Source organism: Cnephaeus nilssonii (genome assembly GCF_951640355.1).
Source record: "Cnephaeus nilssonii genome assembly, chromosome: 22".
In the NCBI taxonomy this organism is placed as follows: domain Eukaryota; kingdom Metazoa; phylum Chordata; class Mammalia; order Chiroptera; family Vespertilionidae; genus Cnephaeus; species Cnephaeus nilssonii.
Genome location: NC_137093.1, coordinates 2,547,159 through 2,568,672, shown reverse-complemented (window position 1 = coordinate 2,568,672; position 21,514 = coordinate 2,547,159). Strand labels below are relative to the sequence as shown.

Below are 21,514 nucleotides of genomic sequence, written 5' to 3'. Positions count from 1 at the left end.
GATTGCTTGTAGTTATTTCCATGTTACTAATTATTTTCTGATTTTGTTGTTGTTCTCTGTTTCTTTATGATTCTTTTGTATGTTGATGATTTTCTGTAGTGTTCTATTTGGATTATTTTCTTTTTACTACTTATATATCTCTTGTAGATTTTTGGTTTGTGGTTACTTATGCTTCATATATACCAAGCTATGTTTATAGCCATCTATTTTAACCTAATGTTTGCTTGCATTTGAACACATTCTGAAATGATTATCCTTTTTACTTACCTCCTCCATGTTTATATTTTTGTAATTATTATTACTTCTTTTTTGTGTGTATCTTTAAATTTACTGTTGTAAATACACATGATTTTCTTAGTTTTGCCTTTTACCTTCTGTACTAGCTTTATAATTGGTTGGCTCACTGTTTTTATTATGTGTTTACCATTGTGAGAGTTTTTTCTTTATACTATTTTCTTAATCATATTTTTTATCTTTTCTTCTTCTTCGAGAAGTCCCTTTAACATTTATTGTAATACTGGTTTGGTGGTGATGAACTCCTTTAGCTTTTTCTGGGCTGAGAAGCTCTTTATCTCTTTATCAATGCTAAGCCATAGGCTTGCTGGGTAGAATAATCTTGGTTGTAGGTCCTGCTTCATCACATTGACTATTTTGTACCAATCCCTCATGGCCTGCAACATTTTTGTTGAGAAACCAGCAGACAGTCTTATGTGAATGCTCTTGTAGGTAACTAACTGCTTTTTTTCTTGCTACTTTTAAGAGATTCTCTCTTTGTCTTTAACCTTTTGCATTTTAATTATATGCTTCTTGGTATTGGCCCCTTTGGGCTCATCTTGTTTTGAACTCTGCAATTCCTGGACTTTTATGGTACCTCCTATGATTCAAATGTTGTCCTAGAGGTCCCTTAAACTGTCCTCACTTTTTAAAAATTCTTTTTTTCAAATAGCTGTTCTACTGGGTGTTTTCTATTTGCTTGTCTTCCAGATCACTAATCTGACCCTCCACTTCATCTAATCTGCTGTTGATTCTATCTAATGTATTCTTCATTTCTGTTATTGTATTCTTCATTTCTGATAGGCTTTTTCCTATGGTTTCTAGTATAAGTTTCACTAAGTTCATTTATTCTTTTCTTAAGTTCATTGAGCATCCTTATAACCATTGTTTTGAATTCTGTACCTGGTAGGTTGCGAGTTTTGTCCTGTTCTTTCATTTGGGACATTTTCCTTGTCTCATTATTTTGGCTACCTCCCTGTGTTTCCACATATAAGGTAGATCTGCTTCTTCTCCCAGTTTTGGCAGAGCATTTTTATGTAGTAGGGTTTTTGTGTGGCCCAATGGTGCAAGTCCCTGGTCACCTGAGCTGGGTGTTCCATGGTGTCCCTTGTGTGGATTGAATGTACCCTCCTGTTGTAGTTGACCCTTGATTGCTGTTGGCCTGTCATTGGGTGGGATGGACCCTATGGCTGACTTGCTGGGAGGACTGGCTGTGACAGCTGTTGTATGGGATTCACCTCAGTGGGGTTCTGGTTCCTATTAAGTCCACACTTTGAGTGTGTCATTTGTTGAGCTATTTGGGTGCTGCTCTAATGTGTCTGACATTGGCCACTGGGTATGTTGGTTCTGGGGCCTCCTTGCCATCCGTGGGGTCTCAGGGAATTACCGGGGTGTGGTGAGCTAGCAGTGTTAGCCAGGTTAATTGAGGCTCAGATGTGGTGCCTGCCTATACCTGCCATCTATTTGGGGGAAGGGCTCAACAAAGGAAAAATGGCACCTGCAGGCACTTTGGTCCCAGAGAGAGCTGACCCTCCAGCCCTTGCTCTGAAGCAGGGCGATTCAGTTCTTCCCCATGTTTCCCACATACTTTTTGAGCGATTGCCCCTTCACTAGAGCTTAGTGTGAGTTTTTTTAAGCAAGTGAGTCTGTGCTCTGCTTGGGCCCTTTAAGAGGAATGCCTGGGATTCCACCCAGATAGAGTCGTAGCTGATTTTCACAGAAAGACATTGTGGGGACTACTCTTCCTGGCACTGGTACTCTGGGCTGAAGAACCCCGTGGGGGCTGGGACCCCTCACTCCTCAGGGGGGACCTCCATAGCCAACATATCCCTGCTGATTTTTATCCACCACCCAGTGTAGGACCAGTCCATTTCACATCCCTACCAATCTCAACATGGCTCTTCTTATATTTTTAGTTATAGGATCCTGTTCCACTAGTCTACAGTGGTTCTCAAAGATGGTTGTTCTATAATTTAGGTATAATTTTGATGAGAAATGGTGAGCATGTTGTAGAAGACCAAAGAAACGCAAGCGACACTTAGAGAAATGGAGTTACACAGCTTTATTACGCCGGCGGTCTCAGAGGAGTTGCCTCTCAAAGTCTGAGCAAACCAATATGGTGGAAGCTCTTCTTTATACCCCTTTGGTGTCTTTGTCTTCCAAATATAGAACAGGACTTCCGGACCTTTCGAGGGCTTTGCAAAAAGCCCCAGGTGTTGGGATGGGGGTCTTGAGACCACACCTATGGGCCTGGCCTGGCATCAGCACTGATAACCCCCTCCAGGGGTTATCTATTGTTCGCTTTATGGCCTCAGGTCTTGCAAGACCAGATTCTGGGAAAGGGGCAGTGACTTAATTATAGGCTATCAAGAATGTACATTAGGTTACTGGCACAAATTCAGATTGCTAGGCCCCCTCCAATGTCTTATTTTCCCCATCAAGCACAGCATTTACTTGTGAGTCGTGCTGCCCAAGGTGGCACATGTATCATGCCAAGGCTGGAGTGACATCCAGTTGGCCTGATCCCAAAGCTTTCCTTTCACGGGACATCACTGTTTTTAGATCTCGCGCTCATGACACGCGTAGAAATGGAGGTACTTGCAATGCAAATAAATAGAAGTGGCCTCGATACAAGAAAAAAGCTGAGAGTGTTGGGTGTCGTGAAATGTTAAGATGGTTGATTATAAGGGTTGGCTATCACTTTCCTTTTATCTATTTAGGTTTGAAGGGCCGGTTTATTATTCTTGAGTGAATGTAAATGTCATTCTTGCAGTGGAATGGGTACTTGTTAGAATAATATTTTTAAAAATAATCCTTCATTGTTGAAAGTATTACATATGTCCCTTTTTCCTCCCCATTGACCCTCTCCTGCCCGGCCCGCCCCCCGCCCCAGGCCCTCACTGCCCCATTGTCTGTGTCCCTGGGCCATGCATATATGCATACCAGGTCTTCGGTCGATTACCTCCCACCCACCCTCCCCCGCCTTCCCTCCATGCTTCCATGGGTCCTCAAGGATTTTTTACCAAATAGATTTGCTTTTCACCTCGTCCCTCTGACAGCCTAACAGCTGCGCGTTCAGGTTGGCTGTAATCTACAACCCAGCTGCAAAGATCCCCAAATTCTTGGTTGAACCAGCAAAGACTACATTGCCTGTTGCTTGGCATCTGAGCCGCAGGGAACTGGTGTAACATTTGAAGGAAAGCAGCCTTCCCAGTGCTCCAGTATCAGTTCCATTGAAGAAAGGGAGCCCCGCCCGCCAAAGACGGCTGGGGCTCCTGGGGCTCCTGGGGCTCCTGGGGCCCCCCACCCCCCGGGCCCGAGTTCACGCGGGCGCCTCTCTTGCAGCCCAAGCAGCTGTTCTGGAACAGCGACTGCACCCGGCGCTGCCGCTGCTTCCGGCGCAACCTGATCCAGTGCGACCCGCGCCAGTGCAAGTCGGACGAGGAGTGCGCGCTGCGCAACGGGGTGCGCGGCTGCTTCAGCACCCGGACCTCCTACTGCCTGGCGGCGGGCGGCGGCGTCTTCCGCACCTTCGACGGGGCCTTCCTGCGCTTCCCCGCCAACTGCGCCTTCGTGCTCTCCACCATCTGCCAGAAGCTGCCCGACGTCTCCTTCCAGCTCATCATCAACTTCGACAAGTGGTCGTCCCCCAACCTCACCGTCATCTCGCCCGTCTACTTCTACATCAACGAGGAGCAGATTCTCATCAGCGACCGCAACACCGTCAAGGTGACCGCCGCCCGGTTCCGGGACGTGCCGGGCGCCGTGCCTTCCCGGGGACGTGTGAGGGTCACGGGCTGCCGCTTCACGGGCACCGCGCACAGACCAGCCCATGTTATTTGCATTTTATTTTTAAATACATTTTTATTGATGTCAGAGAGGGAGGGAGAGGGAGGGAGGGAGAGAGAAACATCCATGATGAGAGAGAACCATTGACCGGCTGCCTCCTGCACGACCTCCACTGGGGATCGAGCCTGCAACCCGGGCACGTGCCCTTGACCAGACCCGAACCTGAGGCCCTTCAGTCCGCAGGCCCGTGGTCTATCCACTGGGCCCAGCCGGCCAGGGCAGAGCCCAGTTTAAAGAGCGCAGTATGAGGTTCCATGTGTAGGAACGGCCCCTTTGTCCTTTGTGACCATCTGGGGCTGGCGGGGCTCGCGCAGGGTCTGGGGTGCAATGATGCCGGGGCGATGGAGCTTCAGGCGGTAACGTGGCAGAGGCGTCTGCTCTCTCCAGATGAATTCCCAGTGAGCATCTCATCTGAGCCTTTGCAATGATTCCGGCTCTGCCATCTTTCCCAGAAGCTGAGAGAAGCGAGCATTGGCCTATTTTTAGGTGCCACAAGTACCTAAACCACGCCCTGAAGGAGGGTGCACCCCACTAGGACAGGGCCCAGGAGGACATGCCGGCGGAAGGCACATGGCGGGAGGGGCGCTGTCCTCACCGCTGGCTTCCCTGGGCAGCTGCCTGGCTCCTTGCATCTGAGACATGTAGGAAAATGAACACATACATGCATGAGCCTCAGCCCACCCACGGCGAACATGCCTCTCTACTTGGAGTCCTCCCGCCCCTCCCCTTTAAGAAGGTAATCTGCTCTGGTGAGCCATTGGCAGGGACTCCCAGCCTCAGGTAAGCCGGCTGCTCGCCACAGGTAGACCTGAGGATGGAGTCAGACCTCCATGCTCCGGTCACAGCCAGGGAGGGCAGAGATGGACAGGACACACACACGAGCATTTTTGGAATTGAACAGTACTGTGCATGTCTGCTTCCCAGCATTGGCTTAGGGAAGGGCGTGTGTCTTTATCTGAACCATCATCGTGTAGCTTAGTATCCAGAGTTAGGCAAAAGCCTGGCAGTATTTTGCAAGCTTAAAGGAGGCGTTTACATTCTACTACTGGCTTTTAACTTCAGGGGAAGCTGCTGCTGTTTTGTGACATCCCAGTTCCTTTTGCAAATTGGCCCACGTAGACACAGTGATACTCGTCCAGAATCCAGGAGCCAGAGGGTGACGGAGCCACCCAACACAGAAAACTGACACTGTTGCTGAATAAAATACCCCACGCTTCCGAAATAGAAAGTAATCCTATTTTTAAAGGCTTCTGATGTTTTAAGAAATAAATTTTACTAATAAGCTGCAGGTGAAAAAAAATACAATTTGTTTTGTAAGTATAAGAAAAGCATGTTATGCTCTATCCTACGGGCTAAGAAAAGACATTGTTATAAAGCAGGAAAATGACGAATGCAGGACGTGCTATGCTACCGGCTCTCTGGGCTGGACTCCTGTCAACATTATACGCAAGAAGACAATAAAGACAGCCGCACCCTCCAGTCACACTGGCCGCCCAGCCTCCTTGGGGCAGGACTGGCCTTCATTTCCAGTCGTTGTTTATGCTTGGGAAAGCCACCCCTTGGCTGTGGGTTACATTTTCCTAATGTTTTCTTGCCTTTGCTTTCATATTTTGCTTCTTTGTGGGGAACTGTGGCCAGTAAGATGAGTGAGTGTCCTTGAACTCTGGAGCAGGAGGCAGCAAAGTACAGGATTTAGCCAAATTTACTTGCTGCCTAGGTTTGTAAATAAAACTTTATTAGAACACAGCCTCGGTGACATCTTGTCTCTGGGCTGCTTTCCTGCCATGAGGTTAGTTGAGTAGCAATAGAGACCATAAAATATTAACTCTGGCCCGTTCCAGTCACCTCTGCCCTAAGGACCGTTTGCTTTTACTGTCTTCCACAGGTGAACGGCACACAGGTGAATGTCCCGTTTATAACTGGGCTGGCGACCAAAATCTACAGCAGCGAGGGCTTCCTGGTGATTGACACCAGCCCCGACATCCAGATACACTACAACGGCTTCAACGTCATCAAAATCAGCATCAGCGAGCGGCTGCAGAACAAAGTGTGTGGACTCTGCGGCAACTTCAACGGGGACTTAACTGATGACTACGTGACCCTGCGGGGGAAGCCGGTGGTGAGCAGCGTGGTGCTGGCCCAGAGCTGGAAAACCAACGGCATGCAGAAGAGGTGAGCGGCCGGCCACGGGGCGGCCGTGGAAAACGCTCTTTCCCGAGCATCACTTTCTCCTCCTGCATAGAGCGGGCCAAAGTCTATGGAGTTTTCATGACACAAAGAGACACATCAGAGGCCTTGGGAGTGTGTTGTGTGGCGGAGGGAGGACCTGGGTTAGGTGGTGTCACTGAATTTTCACCGAGTCCGCCCAGGCTTACACCTAGAAGCCTTCGCCTGTGGCCGGCTGGGACCCCAGCCCTCGGCGGGGGTGGGATTCAGAGTTAACTCAGGAGAGAAGGGCCACGGCTCGCTCCCCAGTGCCGGTCCAGTCATGTGCTGATGACTCTTACGGGAAGGCTTGGGTGTGGTGCTGGTGAAGTTGGTAGGAGTCAAAAAATCCTCTTTAAACACAGAAGTCACCAAGGCCCTAACTGTCCAACTTCGAACGAGCTCCACGCATGATTTCAATGGGGGTTAATTTAGGGCGCTCTGGGCTGCTAAATGATAGTCTGGATCTGTAGACAGACGCCTCCTACCTGGCATTGCACAGTGGCTTTAACACGCCAGACATCAGCTAATGCCCAGATGTGACAGAAAGCTTCAAACCCGTGTGAGCCTTTCAGGTACAGTAGTTATTACTATTGCTGTTTGTTAGATCAGCACTTGTTTGTGGTTATTGTATCAGTTCTACCAGTCAGTCACAGCAAAGGTTAATATGTCAGGCTCTGCCTTTTGTCTGGTACTTGGCTACCAGCTCAGTTTGATTTTATGCTCACTTATTGCGGCGACGTTAACTTCGACATGACCTGAGCTTCCTGAGGTCGCAAGCCGGTTGGTGTTGGGATCGGTGTGGTGCGTTGGCTTCTGGTCCGCAGAGGAGGTAGCAGACAGGTCTCTCCCCCCGCCCACCCCCCAGAGCCCAGGGGCTGCTTTGCTTCCCTCTCTGACCCCCCCGCCTCGCCCGCAGCTGCAACGAGCTGCAGTTCTCGCAGTACGCGGCCGCCTGCGACAACGTGCACATCCAGAGGCTGCAGGGCGACGGCTACTGCCTGAAGCTCACGGACATGAAGGGCTTCTTCCAGCCCTGCTACGGGCTGCTCGACCCGCTGCCCTTCTACGAGTCCTGCTACCTGGACGGCTGCTACAACCACCGGAAGCTGCAGCTGTGCGGCTCGCTGGCCGCCTACGGGGAGGCCTGCCGCTCCTTGGGGATCCTCAGCACCGAGTGGATCGAGAAGGAGAATTGCTGTAAGAGAACTGTTTTGCTTTCTACGTTACGGGAGAACAGCTGGTGGGGGCATGGCTCTGCCCCTTTGGCCGGCTGGTCTCAGACCCGCGTCCGGGGCTGGAAAGCACTCCTGCCCAGGTGTGAGGTCCGGAGCACCAGCGGGGGGGGGGGGGGGGGGGGGGGCGGGGGTGTGAGATGAGGCTCTGGGTGGGACGAGCACCCGTGTAGTGACTTGTGAATTGGAGGGACAGAGTACACAACATGGCACCCAATTGATCCAGGCCCCAAACTCAGCTCCATGCCACGCCTTTAACATGGCCAGAGCCTGAATCAGAGGCAATGTGAGTGGCAAGCGGCAAGCTGAGTTAGGATGGAGCTGGCCGTGTCTGCCTGGATGGAAAGGAAGCTGTGGTTGGAATTATAAAGGGATTTTATATATACACTAGAGGCCCGGTGCATGACATTCGTGCACTGGCAGCGGGGAGGGGGTGTCCCTCAGCCTGGCCTGTGCCCTCTCGTAGTCCGGGATGGGAGTGGGCCCACGCTGGCAGTCGGACATCCCCCAAGGGGTCCTTAGTGCTGCCGCGGAGGCAAGAGATGCTCCCACCGCCTCAGCTGCGCTCGCCAGCCATGAGGCTGGCTTCTGCGTTGAGCATCTGCAGTGACAGGTCATTCCGCCATTTGGTCGATTTGCATATTAGCCTTTTATTATATAGGATAAAATAACTATATGTTAAGTGTCCCTCCGCCCATCTGACTGGTCACTATGATGTGCACTGATCACCAGGAGGCAGATGCTCAATGCAGGAGCTGCCGTGACATGCACTGGCCATTTACAGAGAAATGGCACCGTGGACCTGGTGCCAACAAAGCAACACTCAACTTTCCCCAAGTGGGACACAGGCCCCGCCACCACCCTGAGTGACAGCCCACCAAATCGCAGCTGATGCTGCCATGGCACAAAATGTGGCCCACAGCCCAGCCTGGAAACGGTGGCTGTGGGTGCCAGGTTATGACATCACATAGCAACACCTGGCTTCCTCTCCCTGGCGACTAGCCTCCTTGAAGTTTCTTCAGCCTGGGAACACGACTTGCTTTATAGCCAGGTGGAAACATTTCACACTTTAACCAAATGTCTGTGAAGCATTTCCCCGTGCCTCATCTCATTGATCCTCACAGAAGTCCTGGAGTAGGGAGACAGAAGATTGGTGGAATCCTATTTTATTTTCACTAGCCGGAAAACGGAAATTTAGAAAGTTTAGAAATTTGACTGACTGAAAAGAAGTAAGAAATGGTGGACCTTGAAAATGACTTCAGGTTTCCTCACTGCACAGAATACAGTCAAACACTGCTGCAGTTAAATATTTTACCCTTTGTTCTCCCTGTGTGATCTACAATAATAATCTGCTTTGTTCTGACATTTACTGTTGTGTTGCTGACAATTACCTGAAAGAGAAGTTGGGGTGTTTCACTGGGCTGGAAAAAGTTTAGCTAAATCAGAAAGCAAGTCTAAGCAAGTTTATTCTATATATATATAAAAGGCTAAGTTGACTCGCACATGCGCGATACATATAAAACTCTCGCTGGTGCCAATCACACATGTGTGTTTCAATCTGTCATTATTGATCGTGAATTTGGTTGACACTTCTATGATAGAGAAAGGGCAAATAGCGATATTAAAATATTTCTTCTAATTAATTTTCTTTCAATGTGCACGAGTCCATGCACTGGGCCACTAGTCTATAATAATAAAAGCGTAAGTGACCGTCGCAACCGAACAGAAGATCGAACAGTCTGCGTGGGGCAACCAGGCCGGCAGGGGGGTTAGTGAGGGGTGACCAGGCCAGCGGGGGGGGGGGGAGGGTAGTTAGGTGCAACCAGGCCAGGGGGAGGAAGTTGGGGGCAACTAGGGCTCCCAGACTATGAGAGGATGTCTTACTGACAGTAGGGGGGCAGTTGGGGGTGACCAGGCCAGCGGGGGGGAAAGTTAGGGGCGACCAGGCAGGCAGGCAGGTGAGCAGTTAGGAGCCAGTGGTCCCAGATTGTGAGAGGGATGTCTGACTGCTGGTTTAGGCCCGATCCTGGGATCGGGCCTAAACCAGCAGTTGGAGATCTCCTGAGGGGTCCCGAACTGGAGAGGGTGCAGGCTGGGCTGAGGGGACCCCCCACCCCGTGCATGAATTTCATGATAAAGATCTATGGATTCTTGTATTTTTCTTTTCTATCAAATAGTATCATTATTTGATACTAGAGGCCCAGTGCACGAAATTTCATGCATTGGGGGGGTGGGTACCTCAGCCCGGCCTGCCCCCTCTCACAGTCTGGGAGCCCTCAGAGGATGTCTTACCATGTTAATCAAATGGAGTGAATATATATAAACATATACAAACGTCATATGCATATATGTGTGACCCTATACACAAGTGGCTACTCTGTCCCATGATGGGGTGAGACACACGTGTAGCAGAAGACGTGGTGTTGCCTGACACTCACTCCCCCCTGGTGTGCACACGGCGCCAGGAAAGTGCCACTCGAAGACACTGCACACGCATCAAGACAGAAAGAGTAAACCTGACCACGTGTCAGAACAGTGTGTTCCAAACCTAAAACAAAGTAGCTAATTACAACGTGCATTCAGCGATTTCAGAATCTCTTAGAATTACCGTCTCTTTGGGAAATCGACAGAAATGTTTTGTTTGGTAATTTTAATATGTTGTGTTAACAAGCAATACTTTAATTAACTTTAAAATTAACTGCGCTAAACTTTTTAAATTATCGAATTACAAAAAACCACATGAGTTTTTGTTTTTAACCTCAAAAGCCCCTCGAATAGGGCGTAGCTGAGGCCTGAGGCGCCACTGGCAGATGGGCCTCCGAATCCAGGGAGATGTTTCCTTCCTGTGGGCTGTCGCCTCGACTCCTCTCTGTAATGCTCCGGGCTGTGCTCCTTTAATAACTGTCCTCAAGTGATGCTGACGGCTGTCTCCCAGTCCTCTCCAGGCACCAGGCCATGGGGTGGTCGTCTCCGCACGCCCAGGCCTCGCCCTCGGGTGCTCGCAGGGAGCCTGGCAGCTGGTCACCTCACCCGCAGCCTCGGCGGCTCCACCCCTTCCTTCATTATTAGACACCGGCGGGATGGAGCAGCTGTGTCTTCAGCGCTCACCCTCACTGCAGGAAGGACGGAGAATTCTTACATCGGATAGGGAGGGAGATGCTTTAACCAAAGACGCGAGGGTCTCCAAGAGGATGGTCCCGATCCGTGGTTTCAAACTCAGCTGCTGCTGCTCTGGGGTGGGCTGTGACTCCGCGCCCGGAGCGCGTGAAGACGGTGATTTTCACACACGGTTACGTTTTCCTTACAGTTTCTCTTTGGGCAGAAGAGCGCTGTGAGCGAGCTTGTGAGTGGTGTATGGGTTTGGTTTCTCTGTTTGTATACAATCCAGAGGAGCTTATGGGGAAGGGTTAGGGTTAGGGTTAGGGTTAGGGTTAGGGTTAGGGTGAGGGTTAGGGTGTGTAGGTTTTGGTTTATCTGTTTGTATACAATCCAGAGGAGCTTATGGGGAAGGGTTAGGGTTAGGGTGTGTAGGTTTGGTTTCTCTGTTTTTATACAATCCAGAGGAGCTTATGGGGAAGGGTTAGGGTTAGGGTTAGGGTTAGGGTTAGGGTGTGTAGGTTTGGTTTATCTGTTTGTATACGATCCAGAGGAGCTTATGGGGAAGGGTTAGGGTTAGGGTTAGGGTTAGGGTGTGGAGGTTTGGTTTATCTGTTTTTATACAATCCAGTAGGAGCTTATGGGGAAGGGTTAGGGTTAGGGTTAGGGTGTGTAGGTTTGGTTTATCTGTTTTTACACAATCCAGAGGAGCTTATGGGGAAGGGTTAGGGTTAGGGTTAGGGTGTGTAGGTTTGGTTTATCTGTTTTTATACAATCCAGAGGAGCTTATGGGGAAGGGTTAGGGTTAGAGTTAGGGTTAGGGTTAGGGTTAGGGTTAGGGTTAGGGTTAGGGTGTGTAGGTTTTGGTTTCTCTGTTTTTACACAATCCAGTAGGAACTTATGGGGAAGGGTTATGGTTAGGGTTAGGGTGTGTAGGTTTGGTTTATCTGTTTTTACACAATCCAGTAGGAGCTTATGGGGAAGGGTTAGGGTTAGGGTTAGGGTAAGGGTTAGGGTTAGGGTTAGGGTGTGTAGGTTTGGTTTCTCTGTTTTTACACAATCCAGTAGGAGCTTATGGGGAAGGGTTAGGGTTAGGGTTAGGGTTAGGGTTAGGGTTAGGGTGTGTAGGTTTGGTTTCTCTGTTTTTATACAATCCAGAGGAGCTTATGAGGAAGGGTTAGGGTTCCGGTTAGGGTGTGTAGATTTGGTTTATCTGTTTTTATACAATCCAGAGGAGCTTATGGGGAAGGGTTAGGGTTCGGGTTAGGGTGTGTAGATTTGGTTTATCTGTTTTTACACAATCCAGAGGAGCTTATGGGGAAGATGGACCGTCATCTTGGTTTAAGGGGACTCACTGGCCCTGAAGCTGTCTTCTTGACAAGGACGTGCTGAGTGCCCGCGGGGAGGTGGCTGGTCTGGGATAGAGATGGGCGAGTCATCAGGAGCACATGCGCGTGGCAGAGCCAGCCAGGTCGCTCTCGGGGTCTCGGCAGAGACAGTCCGGGCTGTCACCCTCACACGCAGCCCGCTGCGGGAGCCGGGCGAGGAGCCGCTGTGGAGCGGGTGGCAGTGCGCAGCCCGCAGAGCACTGTGAGGGGGGAGGAGGCCAGGCCGCCGCCGCACACGCCTGGGCGGCCCGGCCCTGGCCCGCTGCTGCTGCGCTCCTTCTTTCTGGAAGGTGTTCCTGTGTGTTCATCCGTGGCCACTGTCTGACCATCACGGTTCCACGCACGTGCAAGTCCAGAGTGAACACGGGCGCCTGTGTGTTGGTGTGGAAGTCAAGTGTGCGTGTCCCTGTTCTCCCTTTTAGCAGGAGTGGTGGAGGATCCCTGCGTGGGGGCCGACTGTCCCAACCGGACCTGCGAGCTGGACAACGGCGGGGAGCTGTGCGGCTGCATCGAGCCTCCCCCCTACGGGAACAGTGAGTGACACCTGCCCCCCCACGGGAACACTGAGTGACACCTGCCACCCCCGCCCCCAGGACGGGCCCAGTGGGAGGGGCCTGCAGCCGCCCCCTCTCTGCGGGTTAGAACCCAACAGCAAAGCTTTCACACCAGGTCATCCGAGCAGGGAAGCAGCCTGACCACTTGGAAGGAGGCTAATGCTTCCTCAGGCCCACCCAGGCCGCCTCTGTGTGCTCAGGGCCTGCAGGGCTCTTGCGGGCGGGGCGGGGCGGGGCTCAAGCTCCTAGCAGGGGAGGGTTCCTGGCGGGGGGAGGGCTCCTGGGGGGGAGGTCCTGGGGAGGAGAGGTCCTGGCGGGGGGGAGGGGGTCCTGGCGGGGGGAGAGGTCCTGGGGGGAGAGGTCCTGGCGGGGGGAGAGGTCCTGGGGGGGAGAGGTCCTGGGGGGAGAGGTCCTAGGGGGGAGAGGTCCTGGGGGGGAGAGGTCCTGGTGGTGGGGAGAGGTCCTGGTGGTGGGGAGAGGTCCTGGTGGTGGGGAGAGGTCCTGGGGGGAGAGGTCCTGGCGGGGAGAGGTCCTGGGGGGGGGAGAGGTCCTGGGGGGAGGGTTCCTGGCGGGGAGACGTCCTTGGGGGGAGAGGTCCTGTGGGAGAGGTCCTGGGGGGAGAGGTCCTGGGGGGGAGAGGTGGCGGGGGGAGAGGTCCTGGCGGGGGGAGAGGTGGCGGGGGGAGAGGTCCTGGGGGGAGAGGTCCTGGGGTGGAGAGGTGGCGGGGGGAGAGGTCCTGGGGGGGAGATGTGGCGGGGGGAGAGGTCCTGGGGGGGAGATGTGGCGGGGGGAGAGGTCCTGGGGGGGGAGAGGTCCTGGCGGGGGGAGAGGTCCTGGGGGGGAGATGTGGCGGGGGGAGAGGTCCTGGGGGGGAGATGTGGCGGGGGGAGAGGTCCTGGGGGGGAGAGGTCCTGGGGGGGAGAGGTCCTGGGGGGGAGAGGTCCTGGGGGGGAGAGGTGGCGGGGGGAGAGGTCCTGGGGGGAGAGGTCCTGGCGGGGAGAGGTGGCGGGGGGAGAGGTCCCAGGGGGAGGAGAGGTCCTGGGGGGGGAGAGGTCCTGGGGGGGAGAGGTGGCGGGGGGAGAGGTCCTGGTGGGGGGAGAGGTCCTGGCGGGGAGAGATCCTGGGGGGGGGAGGTCCTGGTGGGGAGAGGTCCCGGCAGGGGGAGAGGTCCTGGCGGGGGAGAGGTCCTGGGGGGGAGAGGTCCTGGGGGGGGGGAGAGGTCCTGGGGGGGAGAGGTCCTGTGGGGGGAGAGCGGCGATGGGGCGGCCAGCGGAAGCGAGCTGCTCGCATCAATCCCGTGCGTGCTGGGCCCAGGAGACCCCAACAGAAATGTGTGTGAGCGGATGGGCCGTCCCATCGGAGCTGCCGGCACAGGGTCCGGCAGCCCGCGGACACCCACAGGGCGTGCGGGTCTGAGGCCAAGGGGAGCGGGTCAGGGTTTTAAGGCGGGTGGTCGCTGGGTGCGGGCGGGTCCCGGAAACGGCTGGCTGTGAAGCGGACAGGAACCGGGGGGAGCACGCCCGCCTGCCCCGCCGCCCGAGGCGGAGCGGGGCACCTGCTGCCTCCACGCAGCGGGCGGGCCGGGCGGGGGCTCCGGGAGGAGAGGCTGCGGCCCCTGCTGCCCCCGGGCAGACAGTTTGCTCACCGCCGGCCGCCGGCACCTCCCTGGGTCCCAGGCCTGCCGCCTGCGCCGGCGGGTGCTGGAGCCAGGCCCCCCGCCCCCCGGGCTGGAGGCAGGACGGAGGCAGGGCGGAAACAGGAAGGAGGCAGGGCAGAGGCAGGGTGGAGGCAGGAAGGAGGCAGGAAGGAGGCAGGAAGGAGGCAGGGCAGAGGCAGGGTGGAGGCAGGAAGGAGGCAGGAAGGAGGCAGGGCGGAGGCAGGGCGGAGGCAGGGCGGAGGCAGGAAGGAGGCAGGGCGGAGGCAGGAAGGAGGCAGGGTGGAGGCAGGGCGGAGGCAGGGTGGAGGGAGGATGGAGGCGGGGCGGAGGCAGGGCGGAGGCAGGGTGGAGGGCGGAGGCGGGGCAGAGGCAGGGCGGAGGCAGGGTGGAGGACGGAGGCGGGGTGGAGGCAGGGCGGAGGCAGGGTGGAGGACGGAGGCAGGACGGAGGCAGATTGGAGGCAGGGCGGAGGCAGGACGGAGGGAGGGCGGAGGCAGGGTGGAGGCAGGACGGACCTGCGGAAAGGCAGCTGCCACGCAATGGGGAGTCCCGGGCTTAGGAAGAAAAGACACTTCATTCGTATTTTCTTTTTAAAAGGCTCCTCGGGTCCCAGGGGCTTTGTGTGAACTCATAGACTCCGGGGTGGGCAAAGCGGAGGCAGGAACGCCCAGCCTTCCCGCGGGTGCCGCTTGGCCTCGGGGAGACCAGCTCCCGCTCGCTGACCTCCTCGCCGTGTCCCCCGCAGACTCGCACGACATCATCGACGCGGAGGTGACCTGCAAGGCGTCCCAGATGGAGGTGTCCATCTCCAAGTGCAAGCTCTTCCAGCTGGGCTTCGAGAGGGAGGGCGTGCGGGTCAACGACAGGCAGTGCACGGGCATCGAGGGGGAGGACTTCATCTCCTTCCAGATCAACAACACCAAGGGCAACTGCGGGAACATCGTGCAGGTGAGGGCGGGGGGCGGAGCCTGGGGAGGGGGCGGAGCCTGGCGGGGGCGGGGCCTGGTGAGGGGGGCGGAGCCTGGCGGGAGCGGGGAGGGGGGGCGGGGGGCGGCGCAGGGGGAGCTGCCCAGGTGTTTGCTCATTGACTGTCCTGACAGCGCCTCAGGCGGTCCCGTTAGAAACGGCCTCCTGGGAGCACAGCAAAGGGCGGGCGAAAGGACCCGCCGGGAGGTTAGGGTTAGGGTTAGGGGGATTAGGCTGACCTGGGGGAGTGCGATGGGCGGCAGGCCCCGCCCCTGGCCGCTGTCTGCTGTCATCCTCTGTCCTGCTCGGGGACAAAACGTTGTTCCCTCTGTGCCTGCAGGCCAGGACGGCAGGTTTGGCTGTGTGTGTGTAGGGGGGGCGGGGGGCGGGTCAGGGCGGCCCAGGCTGGTTTAAGAGAAATGCAGCAGGGCTCCAGCTTTGGGGGTCAGGGGACCCAGTTCTCGGGCAGCACAGCGCCCTGCTGCTGCTCTTCCTCCTGGGCCTGTGGGTTCGTTCTTTCTGGTCCTGACTAGTTTGTTGACACTGGCATCGGGGAGTGAAAGGAGTAAGAAGATGAAGCTGCAGTTGCTCATTTGGGTTCGTGTGGGCATGTTTGGGACAGGATTTGGTGGCGGGAGATTTTGAATTAGGAATTAAAACGAAGACTTATGTCACCTGCTGACGGCCACGCTGTATGCTGCCCCGCCTGGGTGCCCAGAGAAACTGGGGCTGGTCGGGGTCAGAATTCCTGGCCTCACCTCTGTGGGCACCAGGATGTGTGCCCGGAGGTGCTGCTGGCGTCCGTTGTAATGCTGCCAGTCGGTGCGAGGCCAGCTCCATGCTGACTGATGCCGGCTGCTGAGGGAGGTGTGAAATGAAGCCATTTCTCACTTCCAGGTCATGGATTTGAAATGCAAGCCACGGGCTCCCTCCCAGGTCTAACGCTCTCTGCCCCTCTGCTCTGCAGTCCAATGGCACGCACATCATGTACAAGAACACCATCTGGATAGAAAGCGCCAACAACACGGGCAACATCATCACCAGGGACCGCACGATCAACGTGGAGTTCTCCTGCGCTTACGAGCTGGACATCAAGATCTCCCTGGACTCCGTGGTGAAGCCCATGCTGAGGTGAGGGCTGCGGCTGGGCTACGGGAGCGCCGTCCAGACTGCTGGCCCGATCTCTGACGACGAGGGAGAATGGCCCCATTCCTTAGCCTACTTGCTGCCTGAGACTGGCACCGTTCATACAACGCCCTGTGGTGACGGGCGTGCTGTCCGTCTGTCCTGCCCAATGCAGGAGCTGTTGGCCGGGAAGGGGCTGGGCTGCTGGGCACTGAGCTTTACTCTGATGGTTCTCATGCCAGCGTGGCCGGCGGGCCCGTTGGCACAGTGCAGCCTCGGACCCACTGCTGCCTGCTCTGCCTCCCTCGGCGTGGTCCGCGGGAAGGGGCGGGTGACTGAACGAACAGGCCTGCTGGGGTTCCCTGCCTCATGGTCTTTCCCTTTCAGCGTCATTAACCTGACAGTTCCCACCCAAGAGGGCAGCTTTACCACCAAGATGGCGCTCTACAAGAACGCCTCCTACAAGCACCCGTACCGCCAGGGCGAGGTGGTGCTGACCACGCGGGACGTGCTGTACGTCGGGGTCTTTGTGGTCGGAGCCGATGCCACGCATCTGATCCTGACGCTGAACAAGTGCTATGCCACACCCTCCCGCGACAGCAACGACAAACTCCGCTACTTCATCATTGAAGAAGGGTGCGTAGCTCTCGCCAAGGACCGCCTCGGAGCCTTCACGGTGACATTAGTCTGCACCACATTTCATTTTTAAAATTCTTTATTGTTGGTAGTACTGCATATGTCCCCCTTTTCCCCCATTGACCCCTCCCAGCCTGCCCCCACCCCCACCCCAGCCCAGGCCCTCACCCCCCTATTGTCTGTGACCACTGGTTATGCATATATGCTTACAAGTCCTTTGGCTGATCTCTTAAACCGCCCCCCCCCCCCCACACACACACACACTACCACCACCATCACCAGCCCTCCCCTGCCTTCCCTCTGAAGTTTGACAGTCTGATCGATGCTTCTCTGTCTCTGGACCCATTTTTGTTCATCAGTTTATGTTGTTCATTAGATTCCACAAATGAGTGAGGTCATGTGATACTTACTTTTTCCGACTGGCTTCTTTCGCTCAGCACAATGCTCTCCAGGTCCCTCCATGCTGTTGCAAATGGTCAGAGCTCTTTTTTTTTTTTTTTTTTTTTTTTTTTTTTTTTTTTTTTTTACAGCAGCGTAGCATTCCATTGAGCCCACGCCATAGTTTGGAGAAGGGAAGAGGAACTAATGCTTGTTGACTTCCTACAGGGCCAGCATTTTGCACCCATGAACCATCAGATCCTCACTACAACCTGGAAGGCAGATGTGAGAAGCCTAGTTTTGTGAATGAGATGGCTTAAGCTTAGTGAGAGCAAGCAAGTTGCTCAAAGTCACACGGCAATTTGCTGGTGGATCCCCGAGTCCACATGCCATTAACCACAGTATATCCTCCATGTGATCATAGGGTTCTGTCCTAACTACTCTAAATTCCAATTTGAGATAAATGTGAATTATATGAAAATGAAAGAATGTAATGAGAATAACTGAAAGTGACTAGGATATCTATTAAAATTTTAAAAGAATTAGAATAATAGCCTATAGAATCAAAGAGTTTCTTTTTACTCACCATGATATGCCCAGCACCTAGTATATTTTCTGAAATATAGTGGTTATGAAACAAAATTTTATTGAATGAATGAAAAAAAGAAGACTATGGATCCAACAGCAATAATTATAATTATCTTTATTTTTAAAAAACACTGGTTGTGTCACGCAATAATAATTTTTAATAGCTTGATTGCATACATAATTTGTATGCAATAAAATGCTTTTGCTTTAAGTGTAGATTCAATGATGCTTGTAACTTTACAAGAGGAGTACAAGCATCACCATAAACTAATTTTAGAACATTTCCATCCCCCTAATTAGGGCCTAGTACAATAATTCTTAGAGCAGATGACTTATTAATCAAACTTGTTTTTTCTATTAGATGTAGGAGAGACCAATTCAAAATAGCTTATGCAAAAAACAAAGCATTTAATCATCACAAAACAAATTCTAGCCGTGGGTGTGGCCTCAGGGACAATTGGCTCCGGCTGGATGCTGCCGAACCCCCCCTCCCTCGCTGTCCCTTGTCTCTGCCTGTCTCTGTCTCCCCTGGTCGGACACTGGCCGTCCTCGCCTCCCATCCCACCGCCGCGCCCTAACCCCACTCCAGGGCGCCGGGAGCAGGGGCCTTCCTGGGATCATGCTTCTCCTGTGTCTGCAGGGATGCAGCGGGACGGCACCTGGCTGGGACCGGTTCTCCTCGGCCCCTGAGGCTCTTGACGGGCCTGAAAATTAAACACACCAAGACAAATTAGCAAAAAAAGTTTCATAATTTATTTAATACAAGTTTTATGTGACACAGGAGCCTTCAATACGGGAATGAAGTCCAGCAGCAATGGCTAGACCGGAGTGCTCTATGCGGGGCTGGGGGGGGGCAGTCAGGGAGCAGTGACCGGAGTGCTCTATGCGGGGGGGGGGGGACAGTCAGGGAGCAGGGACCGGAGTGCTCTATGGGGGGGGGGGACAGTCAGGGAGCAGTGACCGGAGTGCTCTATGCGGGGGGGGGGGGGACAGTCAGGGAGCAGGGACCGGAGTGCTCTATGCGGGGGGGCGGGGGGGACAGTCAGGGAGCAGGGACTGGAGTGCTCTATGCGGGGGGGCAGTCAGGGAGCAGGGACCGGAGTGCTCTATGCGGGGGGGGGGGGGACAGTCAGGGAGCAGTGACCGGAGTGCTCTATGCGGGGGGGGGGGGGACAGTCAGGGAGCAGTGACCGGAGTGCTCTATGCGGGGGGGGGGGGACAGTCAGGGAGCAGGGACCGGAGTACTCTATGCGGGGGGGGGGGGGGACAGTCAGGGAGCAGTGACCGGAGTGCTCTATGCGGGGGGGGGGGGGGACAGTCAGGGAGCAGGGACCGGAGTGCTCTATGCGGGGGGGGGGGGGGGACAGTCAGGGAGCAGGGACCGGAGTGCTCTATGCGGGGGGGGGGGGGGGGACAGTCAGGGAGCAGTGACTGGAGTGCTCTATGCGGGGCTGGGGGGGGACAGTCAGGGAGCAGGGACCGGAGTGCTCTATGCGGGGAGGGGGGGGACAGTCAGGGAGCAGTGACCGGAGTACTCTATGCGGGGGGGGGGGGGGACAGTCAGGGAGCAGTGACCGGAGTGCTCTATGCGGGGGGGGGGGGACAGTCAGGGAGCAGGGACCGGAGTGCTCTATGCGGGGGGGGGGGGGGGGACAGTCAGGGAGCAGGGACCGGAGTGCTCTATGCGGGGGGGGGGGGACAGTCAGGGAGCAGGGACCGGAGTGCTCTATGCGGGGGGGGGGGGGGGGACAGTCAGGGAGCAGGGACCGGAGTGCTCTATGCGGGGGGGGGGGGGGGGGACAGTCAGGGAGCAGGGACCGGAGTGCTCTATGCGGGGGGCGGGGGGGGGACAGTCAGGGAGCAGGGACCGGAGTGCTCTATGCGGGGGGGGGGGGGGGGACAGTCAGGGAGCAGGGACCGGAGTGCTCTATGCGGGGGGGGGGGGGACAGTCAGGGAGCAGGGACCGGAGTGCTCTATGCGGGGGGGGGGGGACAGTCAGGGAGCAGTGACCGGAGTGCTCTATGCGGGGGGGGGGGACAGTCAGGGAGCAGTGACCGGAGTGCTCTATGCGGGGGGCGGGGGGGACAGTCAGGGAGCAGGGACCGGAGTGCTCTATGCGTGGGGGCAGTCAGGGAGCAGTGACCGGAGTGCTCTATGCGGGGGGCGGGGGGGACAGTCAGGGAGCAGGGACCGGAGTACTCTATGCGGGGGGGGGGGGGGGACAGTCAGGGAGCAGTGACCGGAGTGCTCTATGCGGGGGGGGGGGGGACAGTCAGGGAGCAGGGACTGGAGTGCTCTATGAGGGGCTGGGGGGACAGTCAGGGAGCCGTGCCCGTCTGCTCAGTTCTCCTCCGTCCCTTTGTTTTCGGGGCTAAGGAGCTCCTTCCTCGGGGTGTAAGGGGGTGCCTCTCCAGGAAGGTTCTATGACTGGTTTCAGGTGGAAAGGGTCAGGGAGGAAGTCAGGATGACCTTCCTGCTCTGCCATTTTCTCACACTCGCTCACCTGGAAGTATTGCACCTGCCAGGTGCCGGCTTTGGGGAGCACCCGGGGGCGGGGTGTCCGTGACTCAGCGTTGAGGCTGGGCAGGGTTCACCAGCAGAAGGTGGGGTCCGGGCAGACAAACAGGTCGAAGCCACAGCAGCTCAGAGAGGAAGGTCCACAGCCGGCCAAGGCTGCCCCAGCAGCGGGGGAGGACGGGGCCTTCCAGGCATCCAGGCACGGACCCCCCCCCCCCCCCGGCCGGGCGTGGCTGCGGCTGGGTGCGCAGGCGTTCTGGGGAAGATTCAGGAAAGATCTCACCAAGGCATTTGACTTTCTGAGCTGTTTCCAGCTGTTCTAGGCGAAGGGAAGGACTTGGTACCCAGCTGGGGTCCTGCAGGCCGGATGCCCGGCTGGCATCCCTGTTCCCCTTGCCCCCCGCTCCCCTCCCTGTCACGGCCCTCCCCCTGATGAAAGGCTGAGATCCGAGCCACGACCAAATGCAGACCCAGGCGTGTGGCTTGTGCCTCCTCTGCAGGTCCTGTGGCACCGAGCGCTTTTTAAATAGTTCACAGACTTGAGCCCAAGAGGGGAGTGGGCAAGTGAGCATGTTCATAAACCTCAGCTTCCCAGTCTCCCGGAAGGCCTTGGACTTCACTGTGCCTGGCATAAAGGGCCTTTGTCACGGGGGAGGGTTCTAGTTCAGGAGTCCGCTGGCCCCTCTGGCCGTGGGTATCGGTGTGTGCGGCTCCAGAGAACCTGCGTGAAACGTGATGCTCGGGGCTGAATGAGCAGCAACGTGGGCTCCAAGGATTCTGGGAGCCCTTGTTCCTGCCCGCTGGTGGAGCCAGGGTGGGCGCCAGCGTCCATGGGTGGTTCAGAAAGCAGCTTGGGGACACGCGAGACCCCCTTCTCTTCGGGCGCCCAGGCCGAGGACAGGCCGTTTCTCCCCGGGGTGCACAGAGAATCAAAGCTCGGCTGGCTCACACGGAGGCAGCTCTGCCCCCCCCCCCCCCGGGCCCCTTCCTTCTGTTCCATGTTCTTCTGAGACCAAACCCTCAAGTGCTCTCTCTCGTAGGTGGGG

General features: G+C 55.7%; 1 protein-coding gene across 1 annotated transcript in view; it reads left to right on the top strand.

The window, feature by feature from the left end:
• Nucleotides 1-21,514, top strand: part of TECTA (tectorin alpha) — a gene marked incomplete at its 5' end in the record, with an annotated part of 113,983 nt that overhangs the window by 81,868 nt on the left and 10,601 nt on the right. The window contains 7 exons of the mRNA XM_079762838.1: nt 3,619-4,002; nt 6,008-6,294; nt 7,247-7,527; nt 12,469-12,579; nt 15,003-15,205; nt 16,191-16,354; nt 16,736-16,984. Coding sequence (XP_079618964.1) covers nt 3,619-4,002; nt 6,008-6,294; nt 7,247-7,527; nt 12,469-12,579; nt 15,003-15,205; nt 16,191-16,354; nt 16,736-16,984 — 1,679 coding nt within the window. The remainder of the gene's footprint in view (nt 1-3,618; nt 4,003-6,007; nt 6,295-7,246; nt 7,528-12,468; nt 12,580-15,002; nt 15,206-16,190; nt 16,355-16,735; nt 16,985-21,514) is intronic.